The 15,711-nt window shown below is 34.6% G+C and overlaps 1 protein-coding gene across 1 annotated transcript; it reads left to right on the top strand.

Annotated features, from left to right (window-relative positions):
* The first annotated feature begins 2,545 nt into the window (after nucleotides 1-2,545).
* LOC117113291 (galactokinase-like) lies at nucleotides 2,546-13,970 on the top strand. The gene is made up of 7 exons (XM_033256594.1): nucleotides 2,546-2,808; nucleotides 5,222-5,411; nucleotides 7,735-7,993; nucleotides 11,509-11,690; nucleotides 12,704-12,854; nucleotides 13,142-13,304; nucleotides 13,668-13,970. The coding sequence occupies exons 1-7, from the start codon at nucleotides 2,641-2,643 to the stop codon at nucleotides 13,737-13,739; spliced, it is 1,185 nt and encodes a 394-aa protein (XP_033112485.1). The 5' UTR covers nucleotides 2,546-2,640; the 3' UTR covers nucleotides 13,740-13,970.
* The last annotated feature ends 1,741 nt before the right edge of the window (nucleotides 13,971-15,711 follow it).

Here is a 15,711-nt window from a genome sequence, read left to right as displayed (position 1 = left end):
TATATATACTTGTATAAAGAAATAATAAAGGGTTCGAAATTTGTGAAATTTGAATATTGTTATAGTGACTGCATTAAGCTTTCAAAACAATCTGATAGTACTACGTTAAAAACAAACTGAATAAATATACTTGTACAATGGAGCTTTTACTTAGTATCTGTATATAATTGAAGAAGAAATATGTGGTAGACACCATTAAAATAATAACTGATGCCTAGTTGTTGTCAAGTGTAAGTGGATTTGAATAATTATTCATTCATTAAACAACATTTATTTCCGTAAATGTTAAACAATATTTATAGTAAATCATTATTATAACAAGAATATATGTAAATAAATTAATAATATGAAAAACGATTAACTAGGATCTTTAATGGCAGATAAAAATATCTTTTCACGTATGATACTCACAGAAACAACATAATTTAAATAGAAATATTAAAAAGGCAAATTATACGCCATGCTTAAAATATTAGAACCACGCTTCAAAAAATATTAATGCAAATGCAAGGTTAATAAACAGACTTAGCGTGTCACTTGCTATGTACTAAAATAGCAATTGTTTGTATCCACCCTTTAGAATTTTGTGCACCACCCTTAAAATTTTGAGGACATTTTCTGAAATTTCACCATTCTTTAAAAATCCTGGTGAAAGGGTTGTAATGGGGAACATATGACAATGAAGAGGGAGAAAACAGTTCCATAATAAAAAATACTGTCCCTGCTAAAGGTAAAATTTGACAATGTTAAGGAGAACCTCAGACGACAAAAGAATTCCCCTTAAAATATGTTTTAAATGTAGTAGTATCCGACGACAAGCAACAAGAAAAAACTAAATTGGAGCAACTCTCTCGACACGAAATGTTTAGTATATCATACAAACGTTTAATTAAATACCTGCCTCTGACCACAAGCAATCAAGAGAAGACTAGACAAGAACGACTCGCTCGACACGAAAATTTTAGTTTATTATTAGTTTATTTACAAACATTTAATACCTCTGACCGCAAGCAATCAAGGAAAGACTAGACAAGAACAAACCCGCGCGACACAAAAAGTTTAGTGTATTATACAACCTTGAGACCGCACAACGGTCTTTGCTTCGAGATTTGAGCATGAAGGCAAGGCAAAAGCAGTTTTCTTAGCTACGTTTTTTGTCCGCTGATCGGACTACTACTACTACTACTGTAAAATGTTTAGCCCATAAATATGATGTGTGTGAAGAAAACATTAAACAATATTTTAATTTGGACCTTCAAAAAGCAGTTAAAAAGAAATGGCTATGAAATTTTAGGGGGGGGGGGGCTAAAGCCTGTTTATCCCCCCCCCTCTAAATACGCCCCTGACCATTTACCAAAATCCGGTGTCTGTTGAACTACTATTACGGCCATGTAACCTACCAAATTAAACTTGTACTGTCCCCGATGGCGAATAAGACCGCGGTTTGTCTATTCGCGATCTCTACTGCTGTTCGTGGATGTATCAAGGTTTAGCATGGAGGTTTAAGCAAAAAATCTTTGTTAACATCGTGTGAAAAATTATGCAAATTTGATACAGGACGGGGAATTTATCTGGTATTTCCCACACTTGTGCTACCAATTCCTCGCAAATACATCCTATACATGCTGAAACTCTTCCACAAATTCCCACGCTTGTGCTACCAAGTCCTCAAAAATACCCCCGTAAATGCGGCACCTATACCCGTCTAGAAATATTGAAGAGTAACCCCCCCGGGCCCCAGCCATGGTGTCTGTGTAGAGGGTGAATAATTGATCTCAATTATATAATTTAGTATTTTGTATTATTGACCTAATGGGTTTATCATCAGTATAAAAAATATAAATATCAAGACTCTAGCAGATAGGCCCTACATAATACCCTCTCTAATTCTTCCCATGCATTATTTTTATTTGATACTTCATATAGGCCTAAGCATACATGCCAATACTCACGTTTTGGCCACCTGAATCCTGTCAAATTTTCTCACGTTTTTTTTTTTTTTCATGCTCTACCGGTTTACAAAGAAAATTGCGTATTCATTGTATTGTCTTTTCTGCACTGGCAATAAAAAATTGAAATTGAAAAATCCTCAATATTGTATCATCTTTTAATATTTTGCTCGGCGACAGCAGCTGTGAGTGGTGCGACAGATGTGGATTTGAGCACTGCGAAGTGATAACATAGCTAAAGCTTCAAGGAGTTACACCCCCTGGACCCGGCATGTAATCGCCTCCCGAACCCTCCCCACAGGCCCCTATTTTAATATCAAAATGTTGGCATGTATATGTATAATTGTAAGAGACCATTTTGGCACCAACCCCTTCGGACATCTCTGGATCCGCCTCTGGTAAATAATATTATACTTCCACCATATATCGTCGAATTTAATTAATTTAATATTTATACTTTGCACACACAATTTACGCCACCATGCAGAAGTACTGTATTGTCAGCTGAAGAAAAGTGGGCCATATAGTACTTCACGACGGCCCAAGAATACATGCTGTACTATCTTCTGGATTTGGGCCTATGACGTAATGATAATATCCAGGTCACGCCCACCTGGGCCCTAATCCTAATCGATTTTTTCATATACATTGTGTCGTGGGCGCGCGTGGATGATCTTGTTGACAAGGCGTAATGGCTGGTGTTAGTAAAGTTGTAGATGTTGACGAACTACTACCTCAACTTTGTAATGAATTTGATCAACATTTTGGCAAAAGACCTGAAGTTGCAGGATGTGCTCCTGGTAGAGTTAATTTGATAGGAGAACACACTGACTACAACGATGGATTTGTTTTTCCGATGGTAAGTTGTTACTATACTAGGCCACAGGCAACAGTTAGTTATACCTCACCATGGCCCATCCATGATGCACCTGATCTGAGTGTGACTCTGTTGGGTACTCTGTGGGCGAGAGTTGTGCCAGATGGAGCTAGGCCTAGCCTAGCTAAGACAGTACGTAGTAGGCTAGAATACAGATCATTTCGATCGCGCCTTCATTTCGGTCGCGCCGTTGTTAGCCAATGCAGCATTTCGGTGGTGGACCATTTCGGTCGCGTAAAACAGCCGCAGTATGGAACGCCGATGTACGCACTAGTGCTGTTTGGAAAGATTTTTTAAGTGTTCTGTATTTTTAAAGTTCTTTTTGTGCATGTGTTTCAGACAATCAATTGGTATTAATTTTATTTACGCAGTGATTATTTTTACGACGAGTCGTGAAAATAGTTCCCAATACTATTCTTACGACGATCACTAGTGCATGCGCGATAGCGTCCCTCGTCGCAGGGAAAATAAACAAGTCTTGAACTGAGCGAACCGCGATGCAAATTCTAGCCTAGGCATCTCTAGGACCAGAGAAAGGCCACACAGGCTATGCAGCGGAAGCGCTAGGAGTGAACTACAGGTACGCAGCTAGGAATAGCGTGGACTATATTGTAGGCCTTCATACTTGTATGCTCCCTGGTCCGGGGTGGCAGAATAAAACATGAATTTTTCAATTTTGTAAAACCGTACTGTTACGATCGTATGGGTTGCAGTGGTGGTGCCAGCTCTTCCCCGACTGGGGGCTGGTACTTTTGACAGGAAAAAAAATCCCATAATTAACACAAAATGTTATTTTTGAATTAAAAAAAAAAAATTCTCCTACAAATTTTATCGGGGAGCTTAGACCTCTCGTCGGAATTTCCTGGCACCGCCCTACTTCATCAAATCACAGTATATTTTATTTTTATTTATAGGCCTACTACTATTAATATTATAAATATGATATGGAAAGGCAGCAAACAAGAAAACAATCATATGCAAAACAAATGACATGCTAATTTCATAAATCTTCATTTTATTAAGCGTTTTAAACATGGTCAAATAATCGGGAAACACAGCAATGACAATACGTGTCTCAAACCAATCGACTTGCATTTGCGTTGTTTCTGTAAAAAGAGAAAAATAATAATTATTAATAAAATTATTAAACAATTAATAAATATTATCAAATAAAAATAATTGGTAATAAATCAGGAATACCGGCCATCGAGTGGGAATCACAAAATTGAACATGAAAACAATTTTGTAGGCTTAGCCGTTAGGCCTATATATTGTTTGGGGATAAATAGGCCGTAGGCTCACATTAATTTTTCATGTTTAGGCCTAATTTTTGTGTTTTACAAAATTGAAATTCATTTTTTATATATATACTGCCACCCACCCCAGGAAGCTGTTATGAAAGTATGAATGTGTAGGCCTAAAATATTCTAGCTGCGTACATGTAATTCACTCCTGCTACCCCGCTGCATAGGCTGGTATCTACCAAGCCTGTGTGGCCTTTCTCTGGGCCTAGGCTAGATTTAGCATCGCGGTTCGCTCAGTTCAAGACATGTTTATTTCCCCCCGCGATGAGGGGCGCTGTCGCGCATGCGCTAGTGATCGTCGTAAGAATAGAATTGGGAACTATTTTCACGACTCGTCATAAAAATAATCACTGCGTTTTATTTATTTTGTGACTATATTTATTTCATAAATCTCCATTCAATTTAAGCATTAATTAAATATATATTGCAACAAATGTTAAAGAGAAACTTTTCTCAAATGAAGTCGACTTTGTAACATTTGTGTTGTTTCTGTAAAAAAAAGAAAAATGACATCAAGTGATACATGTATTGTTAATAATAATAAACTATAATATTATAGTACAGTAATACAAATAATTGTTAGGGTCAACTAATGTTTGATGTAAGTTTTGTGTTTATAAAAATACTATACTGCTTAGCTCCCTTGTTCCACATTCGGGGCACGCCGTACACCGCGACTGAAATGCATAACAAAAAAAAATGCGACCGAAATGATCGGATAACGTAGACTAGGCCAAGAGGTTGCCTTAGCCCTAGACCAGGGGTGGGCATAAAAATTGGTCGGAGGGCCGAAGTGAACTTTTGATTTAACATCGAGAGCCGCACCCAAAATTTGATGTTTCCAGTGACCTTCCAAAAACACTTATTCTCAATTTTAATGATGACTTTTTACATATGATTGGTGTCGGGCCGTAAAAAACAAGGTGATTTCCAGCCAATGTTGCTACAAAAAGAAAAAATATATACATTAAATACAGTACTGTGCATGGGTGTTCACAAGTGCTGATGATGATCCCTTGCGTTGTTATGAGTTGTTGCAAAACATCAACTTCTTTTTAAAAACTATTTGTAAAGTTGCTCTTCAATTTCAGGCATTATCAATGGTTACTGTGCTTGTTGGTTGTAGAACAGACAGTGGGGTGTGTAAAGTGGTAACAACAGCTGAAGGTGTAGATGAGCCAAAGGTAGTTGAATTTGCTCTTCCAACAGGTGACAGACCCCTCCAGCCAGGGAAGCCTGCATGGTCAAACTATGTTAAAGGTGTTGTCCAAAACTACAAAGGTATACGAAACGAAACAAACATTAACAAAGAGTACACATGCCAACTCTCACGCATGCTGAGCATCCACGTTGTATGTCTCATGCCTATATTGCATTATCTTGCGCATCATAAAAAATGTTTATAAAAGATACTAGAAATTGCAAATTGCAAGTGAAGTGCTGCAAAGTACAACTGCATATAAATGTTCTTCGAACAAAATTATTTATGCGAGTCAAGTGAAAATAATGAATAATAAAAATATAACAAATAATATTAGACACGACCCATTGTCTATATTAGAACACCGACGAGCTGACGTAGAAACATAGTAAAAATGAGCGTTGGTACCGTGTATGCCAGTCTACAACAAGCGTCTCCTAAATGTAATAATTAGCACGCTGAAATAGGGTAGTAAATAAGTTTAACTGGGTTCGTAAATAATATTGGCCTCAAAATATTGTGGCTGAGACATGGGCCGATTAAACATAGAAATAGGAAACCTAGAAATATAGTAAAAACGCTGAATAGTAATACTCGAGCGTCGCTACATGCGGACGTTGGTACATGTAGGTTAAACGTCGCCTAAAGTAATTGATTTTACCCGGCAGAACGAAAGAAGGAAACTCCGCTTTTCCGTCGTCTTAGGCCCTTGTTTTTTGACAAACAATGACTTTTCAGAGGTCAAATTGCTGTCAAGAATATGAATTGGCTGCTTCGCAGTAATAAGTGTATAGGCTGATTATACCCTCAAATTCCTAAAATAGAAGTGAAAATTTGTCATTAAATTGTGAATACAGGCCGTATAAATTTCTTTTAATGAAACTATAGTGACCTGAAATATATATAATACAGTATACCTAATTTGCCTGTATACAGTACATAAAGATCAGAAAAATCAATAAACAAATTAATAATTTTATTAATATATAACTTATCCACATGGCATATCATCATAGAACCCTGCCATCCCATTTAGTCTAGATCAACCTCATGTTGACTATTAGCTGAATTGACTTTTGCCCCACCATGAATTCCTTCGTCTTCAATATTTTCTATAAACACACTTCAACAATCTGTTTTCATATTCATATATTAATTTTCATTTGCCTAAACATCTCTATGTTTATTTCTAATCTTTCTATTCACAAACACCACACTAGAGCTAGGTCTGAATTCTATTTCCATTCAAAAAACTAATTGGTGCATTTGACTAGTAGAGACTGTTCAGTAAAAATATAAAAAATAAATTGAAAAAAAAATTTAAAATTAAAAAAAATAAATAAATGAAAAATGAAAAAAAATGTCATATAATGTCGTAAAAAATGGCATATTATGTCATTCATAAATATAATACATAATGGAATCAATTAATCTCATGTAAATTATTTGATTTATAATTAATATCAAGAAATATGAATATCATGCAACTACTTCATTTATGGAATTAGTATCTCATGCACATCATTTCATAATATAAGTTATAGAAATATGAATATCATGCAAACTATTTCATGCATGGAATCAATAGTATCTCATGCAAACTATTTCATATATTAAAAACAATGCTCCAAAAATAATATAAGGAGCAGAAAACACAAGTTAAAGGTTACTTCTACCATCCAGAAGTCATTTCTGTTCAATGTTCCATGTTCACTTTAGTATGAATTCAATCGACCTATACCAAATCCATCAGCTGCAATCTTGAACAAATCATGACTTGAAAACAGCAATACTGTACTTCAATCACAGTTACTACCAGCTCCAAATTAACTACTCAGGCTTATACATGCATTCACAACCTGCGCCCTGCGATAAGTACTTCACTTTCCCCGTACAGTGTACAACAAAACAAATAATGAATAGGTGTGTCCTAATTCCTCTGGGAAATCTATTGTATACAAACGAAAGTTGCACCTGTATGATTTTGAATATCATTAACGAATTCACTATTATGCTTGATTGATTAAATGTTGTTTGGTAAAAAAAATACACGAGATTTAATTCTAATGTGACAGTTTTATTGAAAAATCCTCCTCAGTCATTGCATTAATGAGTAGGGATGGTGTGGGATGACGTATTTAAGTTCTTTAAATTTATTTGGACCCCAGTCCTGCATTCAGCTCATAGTGTACAGCTCAATGCAATTCTCTTTATCAGTGTTAGTAATAAGACAGTTGTGGATTTAGGCTAACTTGCAAAATGCTCTTCAGTCATTCCACTAATGAGTGAAGGTGGTGTGGGGTGACGTATGACGTATTTAAGTTCTTTAAATTTATTCGTACCCCAGTCCTGCTGTTGAAATCATAGTGTGCCATAAATTTAATATTTGTATCTTATACCTAGGCAAGGTGTCATCATTCAATGCGCTGATTGGTACAACAGTACCACTAGGGGGCGGCGTTTCCAGCTCTGCTTCACTTGAAGTTGCCACTTACACATTCCTGGAACAATTAGACAAAAGTGGTAAGACAGTAAGTCTGAAAGAGAAGGCACTAGCTTGTCAAAAGGCAGAAAATGACTTTCCCAAGATGCCTTGTGGTATTATGGACCAATTCATATCTGTAATGGGGAAAAAAGATCATGCATTGCTTATAGACTGTAGGTAAGCTATGTTTAAATTATTTTATTTATTACATGCCGAATTAATACTCTTTGAGGTTTCGGTTGTGGCACCGGACCAAGTCGGGTAATCGATCATCCAAACCCCTGTCACTAGAAGCAGCTTCCATGTGCTAAACCTTTAATTTATTACCCGTCGCCGGCAGCTCGCAAAGGTCATAGTTTGTACAGAGAGTATGCTAATCAAATCAAAGTCTACATGTAGGCCAGGCTCACTCACTGTGTGAGTAAGGTGTTTGCTTGCCAGTACACAGAGGTGATGAGCCTACAAACTAGGCTACAACAGTTATTTCATTTCATATATTTATTTTCCAGATACAGTAGTTACAAACATCACAAACCTAGCACTATTCTGGCGGATTGTCAGAAAGCAAACAAATTCACTATGCAAAGACTCTCCAAAACAGTTAATACTCTCCTAAACCTATTCCTACATTTGTAATCGCCAGTATTGATTCCTGATGATGACATAATTAATGTCGAAGTATTGAATCCGGACACGATGGCGTGCATTTCGATACTTGGAGTATGTATTATACTATCTTATCTGAGATTAATCAGTGGACCTTTTGGTTTTAATCATCAGTAAGTAAATAACCATTGATTGCTTATTCCATTCTAAATGTGGCATCTTATGTGTGATGTGAAAACAGTCGAGTTCAGCTGTCCGTAACGAACAGAGGCAAGATAATAATTATGTGAAGCTGATTTTCTGACATGTTATTTAAAAATTTATAACTCCTAAAGCGGGTGTCATATACAAATTTTTTCTGGGAAATGTTCTTTAACTTTAAATCATATTGTTCTATACCACAGTATGATTTTTTTTAAATTCAAAAACTTTTTTTGATAAAAGATTGGAAAATTTACGATATTGACCAACAGAAATATGATTGACAGCTACCACCCAGACATCGGTTCAGTTCGTTACCTCCAGAATGGATTGTCGCATTTTTTGCTTAAAAATGGTCTTGAAAGTTTAATCTACAACAATATATGATTTAAAATGTTTCAGTTTTTTGTTTACCCCGGAAAAAAGATGGTAAAAAAGATTCAAACTGTTGAATAGTGTATGAGGCCAGGGTATGAGGCTGATTGCATGCTACAATTATTTAAACATTCATAACTCAGTATTCGAGTGTCGTATGCAAATAATTTCTCTAGGAAAATACACTATATCATTAAAAGAATAAAATAAATTTTTGACATACTCAAATTTAATTCCGTTTTTTACTATTTTTTTTAACAATAGGGAAAACAAATTACTTATCATATATATGTAGTGGTATAGATTAAAAGTATTTGCATATGAAACTCAGGAAATAATAATAATAAATGGATTTATATAGTGCAAATATACGAGGTCTCTATGCGCTCGATAGTACTGTAGGTAAAAAGACAATGAAAAAGGTTAGAATAAGAAGCAAGAAAAAAGACAATAAACACCAAGGTAGCGCCCAAACCGAAGTATGTGGTTACACCGTAAACATGACAACGGCATAAATGCTTGGTGGTTATGTTACTGAGGGGGCAGATGTAAATTGTGAAGAGCACAGGACCCAGAATTGATCCCTGTGGGACGCCACATTCCAAGAAAGCAGGATCAGAAACAAATAATTGAATTTTAATACGTTGGCATTGTGATATTAAATACAAGTGAAACTAGTTGAACACTAAACCAGAGATACAAATATCAACTATTAAGCAATCAAGGAGAGTGGTATGATCAATGTCACATGTCTAAATATACCAATAAAACACATTCTCCTGAATCAAGAGCATGCATAATGTCATCGTGGACTTTCAATTTGGCAGTTTCTGTACTAAAAAACTTTCTGTATGCTCACTGGAATTGGTCCTTCAGACCATTGTCATCAAGATGCTTGACTAGTTCCTCAACCTTCTTGAATATTTTGGAAATAAATGGAATGCAGGTTATAGGTCGAAAATTAGAATATTCTTTGGGGTCAAGCTGAGGTTTCTTTAAAAATACGGGATACCAAAGACAGAAAGAGACTGATCATGGTAGTGGGCAGACCCACTAAAATCTTAGTGGGAAAAGGAACAAGTAGCAGGTTTTACTTCCCAAGGACTTGACAATATCAATAACATCCTCATTATTCAATAAATTAAAACTCTTACTTGTAATTTGACTTTGAAGGTATTTGAAATCAACCCTTTCATATTTTCTATAAGAGATGACTTTCTTTCGGGAAAGTGGTTTGTAGGCATGAAGAAAGTAGTGATCCGACAACGGATATGCATAAACAGGTGTACTTGTTATAAGATCAGGATTATTAGTAATCAAGAGTATGCTGGTGTTTATGGGTAGGAACATTGATGAGCTCAGTATGATCTGAGGATATCTGAAAGCTGAAGCATGTAAGCATTCAGGGGAATGAGTATTGTTTGGTAAAAAACTGCATGTTTGGACTTGGGGGTGGGGGGTTGTGGCCTGAAAATGATAAGAAGCGTATCATTGTCTTCAAATGATCTAAACTGGTCGATTCTACGACAGTTTGTTGCAAACCGTGCCATAACAGCAATGCCGCACCTCTTCTATTAATCTGAGGAAATGAACAGAGCCGGTAACCACTAGGTTGGCATGCTGCAATTAAAAGCCTCAAATCCTATCGTATTCTATTGGTTACAGCATCAGTTTTCCATGTTGTGATTACTGTAATTGTAATCCTAGTTTTTCTGAAGTGTTGAGGTATGCAACCCACCAGTGACATTATCTTCTAAGAGGATGAATTTCGTCATGTATTTATTTTTTTTAAATTTTAAAATGAAGTTTGTTAGTGACTATACTGTCTTTAAATTTAGAAAACTCCTTAATAATTATATTATAACACAGATGGGCAAGTGAAGCATGACAGCAATTTTTTTTTGCCACCCGCAACAACCCCATGTGTGCGACCTGTATTCCAATTACTTTGGCAAGAAAACCAAAGTAAAAAGTACTAGTAATATTCAAACTAAGCATAAACCAGTAGAAGAACAGTGTATTTTTCTGGAAATATCAAGGTTTGGTTACAGCCTTTTGTGTTAAATGAAAAATTCCGATCCATTTTTATACCTACCCTTTTATTAAAGTATTGAATTGCTTATTTCAAAGAATAAAAAGTAACTTAACAACTACAATGAGACTGATTGAAAATAAACATTCTTGAATTGTCTGTCAGCAGATTGTGCACGAAGAACTTAAGAACAGTACAGTATTATTTATGTGTCCATTAGGACTAAATAATCAAAATACTGAGAAATGTTTATGCTCACATTTCGTTTTTAAGCCTTGTCCACACTATCAAATTTGTTGTATGCCCATACATAGTCATGATGTGTCCATACATGGTCATGTGATGTCATGTGGATATAATTGAGCATGTAATATGTTTTTGTCAAATGAAATTTGATAGTCTGGACAGGGCTTTATAAGGTGACTGGTGGTATGTCTTAAACTATACAAGTATTCACTAATGGTTTTTTACGTTTTAGATCAATGGAATCCAAGTTGGTGGGCCTTACAGACCCAAATATTGTTGTACTAGTAACAAATTCAAATGTTAAGCACAAGCTCACTGGAAGTGAATACCCATTACGACGCAAGCAGTGTTATAAAGCAGCCAAAGTACTTGGGAAGAATAGCCTTCGTGATGCAACAATGGACGAACTTCAAAGTAAGACAGCACTGTACATTTCATACTAACGCTCTGTCCAAACTATCAAATTTTATGTGACAAACAAGTGTAGTATGACATCATCTTGCCCATATATGGGCACATAACACAATTTTGTCAGAGCTTTACAAGTGATTCCAGAGATGTTCTTTCCAAGATCACAGTCTTTTTCCAATTCATATCTTCTGAAAGTGGATGTATCTTTGATTTTACATGTAGGTATCTGTAAATTTCCTGTTGAAACACGTCATATCGTCATTGCGGACTTATAAAATCCGCATACGCCTTAAAACTAAAAGAAAATGCATACATTTAGAGTCCGTACTGAGCCCAAAAAATCCGCAATGAAAAGATAACGTGTTTTGACTTATAATCAGGCAGTACTGAGGAGAAACAACCACAGTCATGTTTTCAAGTATTCTATGCATAACAAATATATGTTATGTAATTGTAGATATAATAACAATTCATTCTCCCACCATGCTATATTCAAGCCAAAGTTCATAGCTGGTCTTGGCTATTGGCCACTCAAGGTAGGCTTTCTTCACAAAGGCTTCTACGAATGGAAATCTTGTTCTGGAGCAGGAAATCCCCAGTACCTCCCAAGTCTGATTATAAATGTATCTGGATATGGTTGAGTCGGCAGTTTCAACCTACATCGTACTTTCGCCAGCTGTGGTGTTATTTTATTTTCAATCACAGATTTCTGTATTTATTTACATATTTACGATCTAGGTCTACAGCATATGAAAGACTGCCTGAGTAACAATTATACTGACTTCTTACAAGAATGCAACAATTATACTGACAGTATAATGACAGGGATTTTATGGGAAATTTATGTAACATTTAAAACACATCCTGTGTAACATTTTATGTTCTGTGTATCTTGTATATGAGAAGTAAAGTAAAAAAAAGTAAAGACAAAAAAAAAAATCTAGATTAGTGCAGGAAGCGACCTTCATAGTAATGCCCGACTGCTAAGCTGCATTATTAAAACTTTTCAATTCTAGGCCATCAGAATAAGCTGGATGATGAGACGTTTAGGCGTGCAAGACATGTGATCAGTGAGATCGCAAGAACGACAGATGCAGCAGATGCACTTGCTCGATCTGATTTCTCAACATTTGGCAAATTAATGGTACAAAGTCACAATTCCTTGTGGTAAGAAATCATTGTTTCTTTACAGTTTACGTTCAGCAACCATAATGCACATGTCCCACATCCCATGCTCATACTATCTGATGGAGACCCTGACCTCTGACTACCAGCATAAATAACTATGGGAACAATTTGTTGCATACAATTTTTTGAGTTGTCAAGGGTCAAAATATGGGGTAAAGACAATAATTAATCAAAAATGATATGTACAAATAATTAAAAGATAATTATTGTTGTATATCAAAACATAATTTTAACCTCTTAAGTGTCTTTTTATTCTTGAATTTTAGCATAGATTTTGAGGTGAGTAGTATAGAGCTTGATGAGTTAGTAGAATTAGCAATGTCATGCGAAGGTGTTTACGGTTCAAGGATGACCGGAGGTGGGTTTGGAGGCTGCACCGTCACCCTGCTGAAGAAGGATGCAGTTGAAAGTACAGTTCAACATGTACAGGTAACTTTAATATTTTTTCTTTTTCAGAATTCATTAATAAAACCATGTTTTTTTAAAAAAGAAAACTCAATTTCTTTTTGCCTTCTCATGCAAAAAAAAACAACAAAACTTTAAAACATCAAGAATATACATTGTCAAAATAAATCAAAATACAATTTATACATATTACAGGTACAAGTAGCACATTTTTATCTGAATTATTGTTTTTTTATTTTTTTTTATTTATTGATTGTAAAAGATTTTAGCAATTTTTAAAACCGATTGTGATTAGAATTAACAATTTGCACTTGTTATTAATTTTAATCAGGAGGCAAATTCTGTTTTTATAAAATTAGCTGTTAACTAAGGAGCTTTTTCTTATAGGCCAACTACAGTGGAAAGGCTACATTCTATGTGTGTGCAGCATCAGATGGAGCTAGGTCTCTGCAGCTGTAAAGTGAAGAAGCTAAAACAAGCTGACGAAGCATTCTTCCATGACCTTCTTGCAGTTCAGAGGCATCAATAATTTACAATAACTGTAAATTTTGCTGGCAACCGAACTGTTTAAAACAATATTATAGATATTACAAATTCATAAATTATATTTCAAACACCTTATTAAATTTATTTAGAATTATGAATTGTGACAAAAACAAGCCAAACCAGTCACTCGTCGCAAAAATCGAAGGATATTTTGGTCATTATCTCTGAAATAGGATTTGCGACAAGTGACTGGTTTGGTTTGTGTTTGTCAAAATTGTAAATTATAATTTAAACAATTAGATTTTATAATAAATTTTTACTTACTGGTAATAAGATATAAATTTATTCAAATTGATCTGTGTCTGTTAACTTAAGCTGAATATAATAAAACAAAAATATTACAAATTAAATTAGCATGCTGCGACAAAGACAAGCCAAACCAGTCACTTGTTTCCTTGTTTTCTTTTCTCTTAAATGCATGGTAAATAAATAAACATACTTTTCCGAGGACATAATTTGATAACAATTTTTCACTATTTAGAAAGTTAAAATGAAATGATGGAAGATATGTTTTTCTTAAGTCAGTATATAACTTGCAGAACAATAGAAATTGAATCTCATCTTCGATGCTACCATCATGACAATAAGTCTATTTTTATAATCAACACTATTTTTACGCCTCTTTTCAATTTCAAGACTATGATTTGATGTACGAAAAGAAGTCATTAACTATTTAAAATACGGTTTTATATTCATTGAGAGGTAAGATTCAGTTCCAAAAGTGTGTCTGAATCTAGCGTATTGTTTTATTTGAGTTATTTATACTGCTAAACCAATTTTGCTCATCTATGTCTATGGCATCGTTTTATTAAAATTATAAATGAAAGCTGTTTCATCATCCACCCCTTGGTTCATCCAGACTTCCCATTATCCATAATAAAACAAAAGAGAGTAACAGGCCCGTAGCGTGACTTAATTTGTGGGAGTTTCGTTTCAGTGGAAAGTGGACGCTTTGGCTTGTAGTATCTCCGATACTCTGGAGAACATTGTAAATATGTCTACGAATATCAATTTTTCATTTTTAAATGCGGACCTTTTTTTTTTTGGGCAGTTCATCATAACCCCATAGCCCCTGCCTGCTACGGGCCTGTGTAACTGTCACTTTTGATAAATCTTATCTGTTTTTTATAATTCTCAACCAATATTGGATCATTCTTGTCAATCTTTAACATCTAATTTTATGTCAGCGCAGTTCGTCTCTAATCATTGTACTCTCTGAATTTCTGGAAAAATCTAACATGAATTTTTATAAATGTCATCACCAGACCTCACTCCAATAGACAAGAATAGATTTTAGTTTGATATCAACAATTTTAAAATAAATGTCAGGTGATAAATTACCCATAGATATTATCAAATTTGAAAATTAATCTATCCAGTCACTACCAGGTATGCCATTGCTTTGGATTTTTCTTTTTCTTGAACAAATTCCAAAATGTTTTCCGTTATCTACTGTTAATGAATTAATTTTTTTCATTTAAAGATTTAGATATAACAAAGATTGATTCAGATCAAGAAGTCGTGTTTAAATCTTTATAAACTTCTTTCCTTTTATTTCTACATTCTCTGTCAAACCAATCTTTGTATATGTTTTTACCTTGTCTTATTTTTGCAAAATTAATAAATAAGCTATTGAATTTAGACTTGATTATATTATATCTTCATTATTTTGAATTAGCACTTCAATATCATTCAACACATTATTAATATTGATTTCATTTTCATTGATATGTAACATTCATTTAAGCTTTTTAAATATAGTGTTGAAGAAAAGCTACTAATAATTTAATATTTTAATTTAATTTTTATGTTTTTTTTTTATGATTTTACCTCTGATGGTATAATTCTGTAGTTTGTGTCTATTTGTAGAAGACCCTGATTTTCA

The sequence above is a fragment of the Anneissia japonica genome, unplaced genomic scaffold (genome assembly GCF_011630105.1).
Source record: "Anneissia japonica isolate Jap-2015-1 unplaced genomic scaffold, ASM1163010v1 scaffold4024_len430915_cov183, whole genome shotgun sequence".
Lineage (NCBI taxonomy): Eukaryota > Metazoa > Echinodermata > Crinoidea > Comatulida > Comatulidae > Anneissia > Anneissia japonica.
This window is presented reverse-complemented; position numbering and strand designations above follow the sequence as displayed.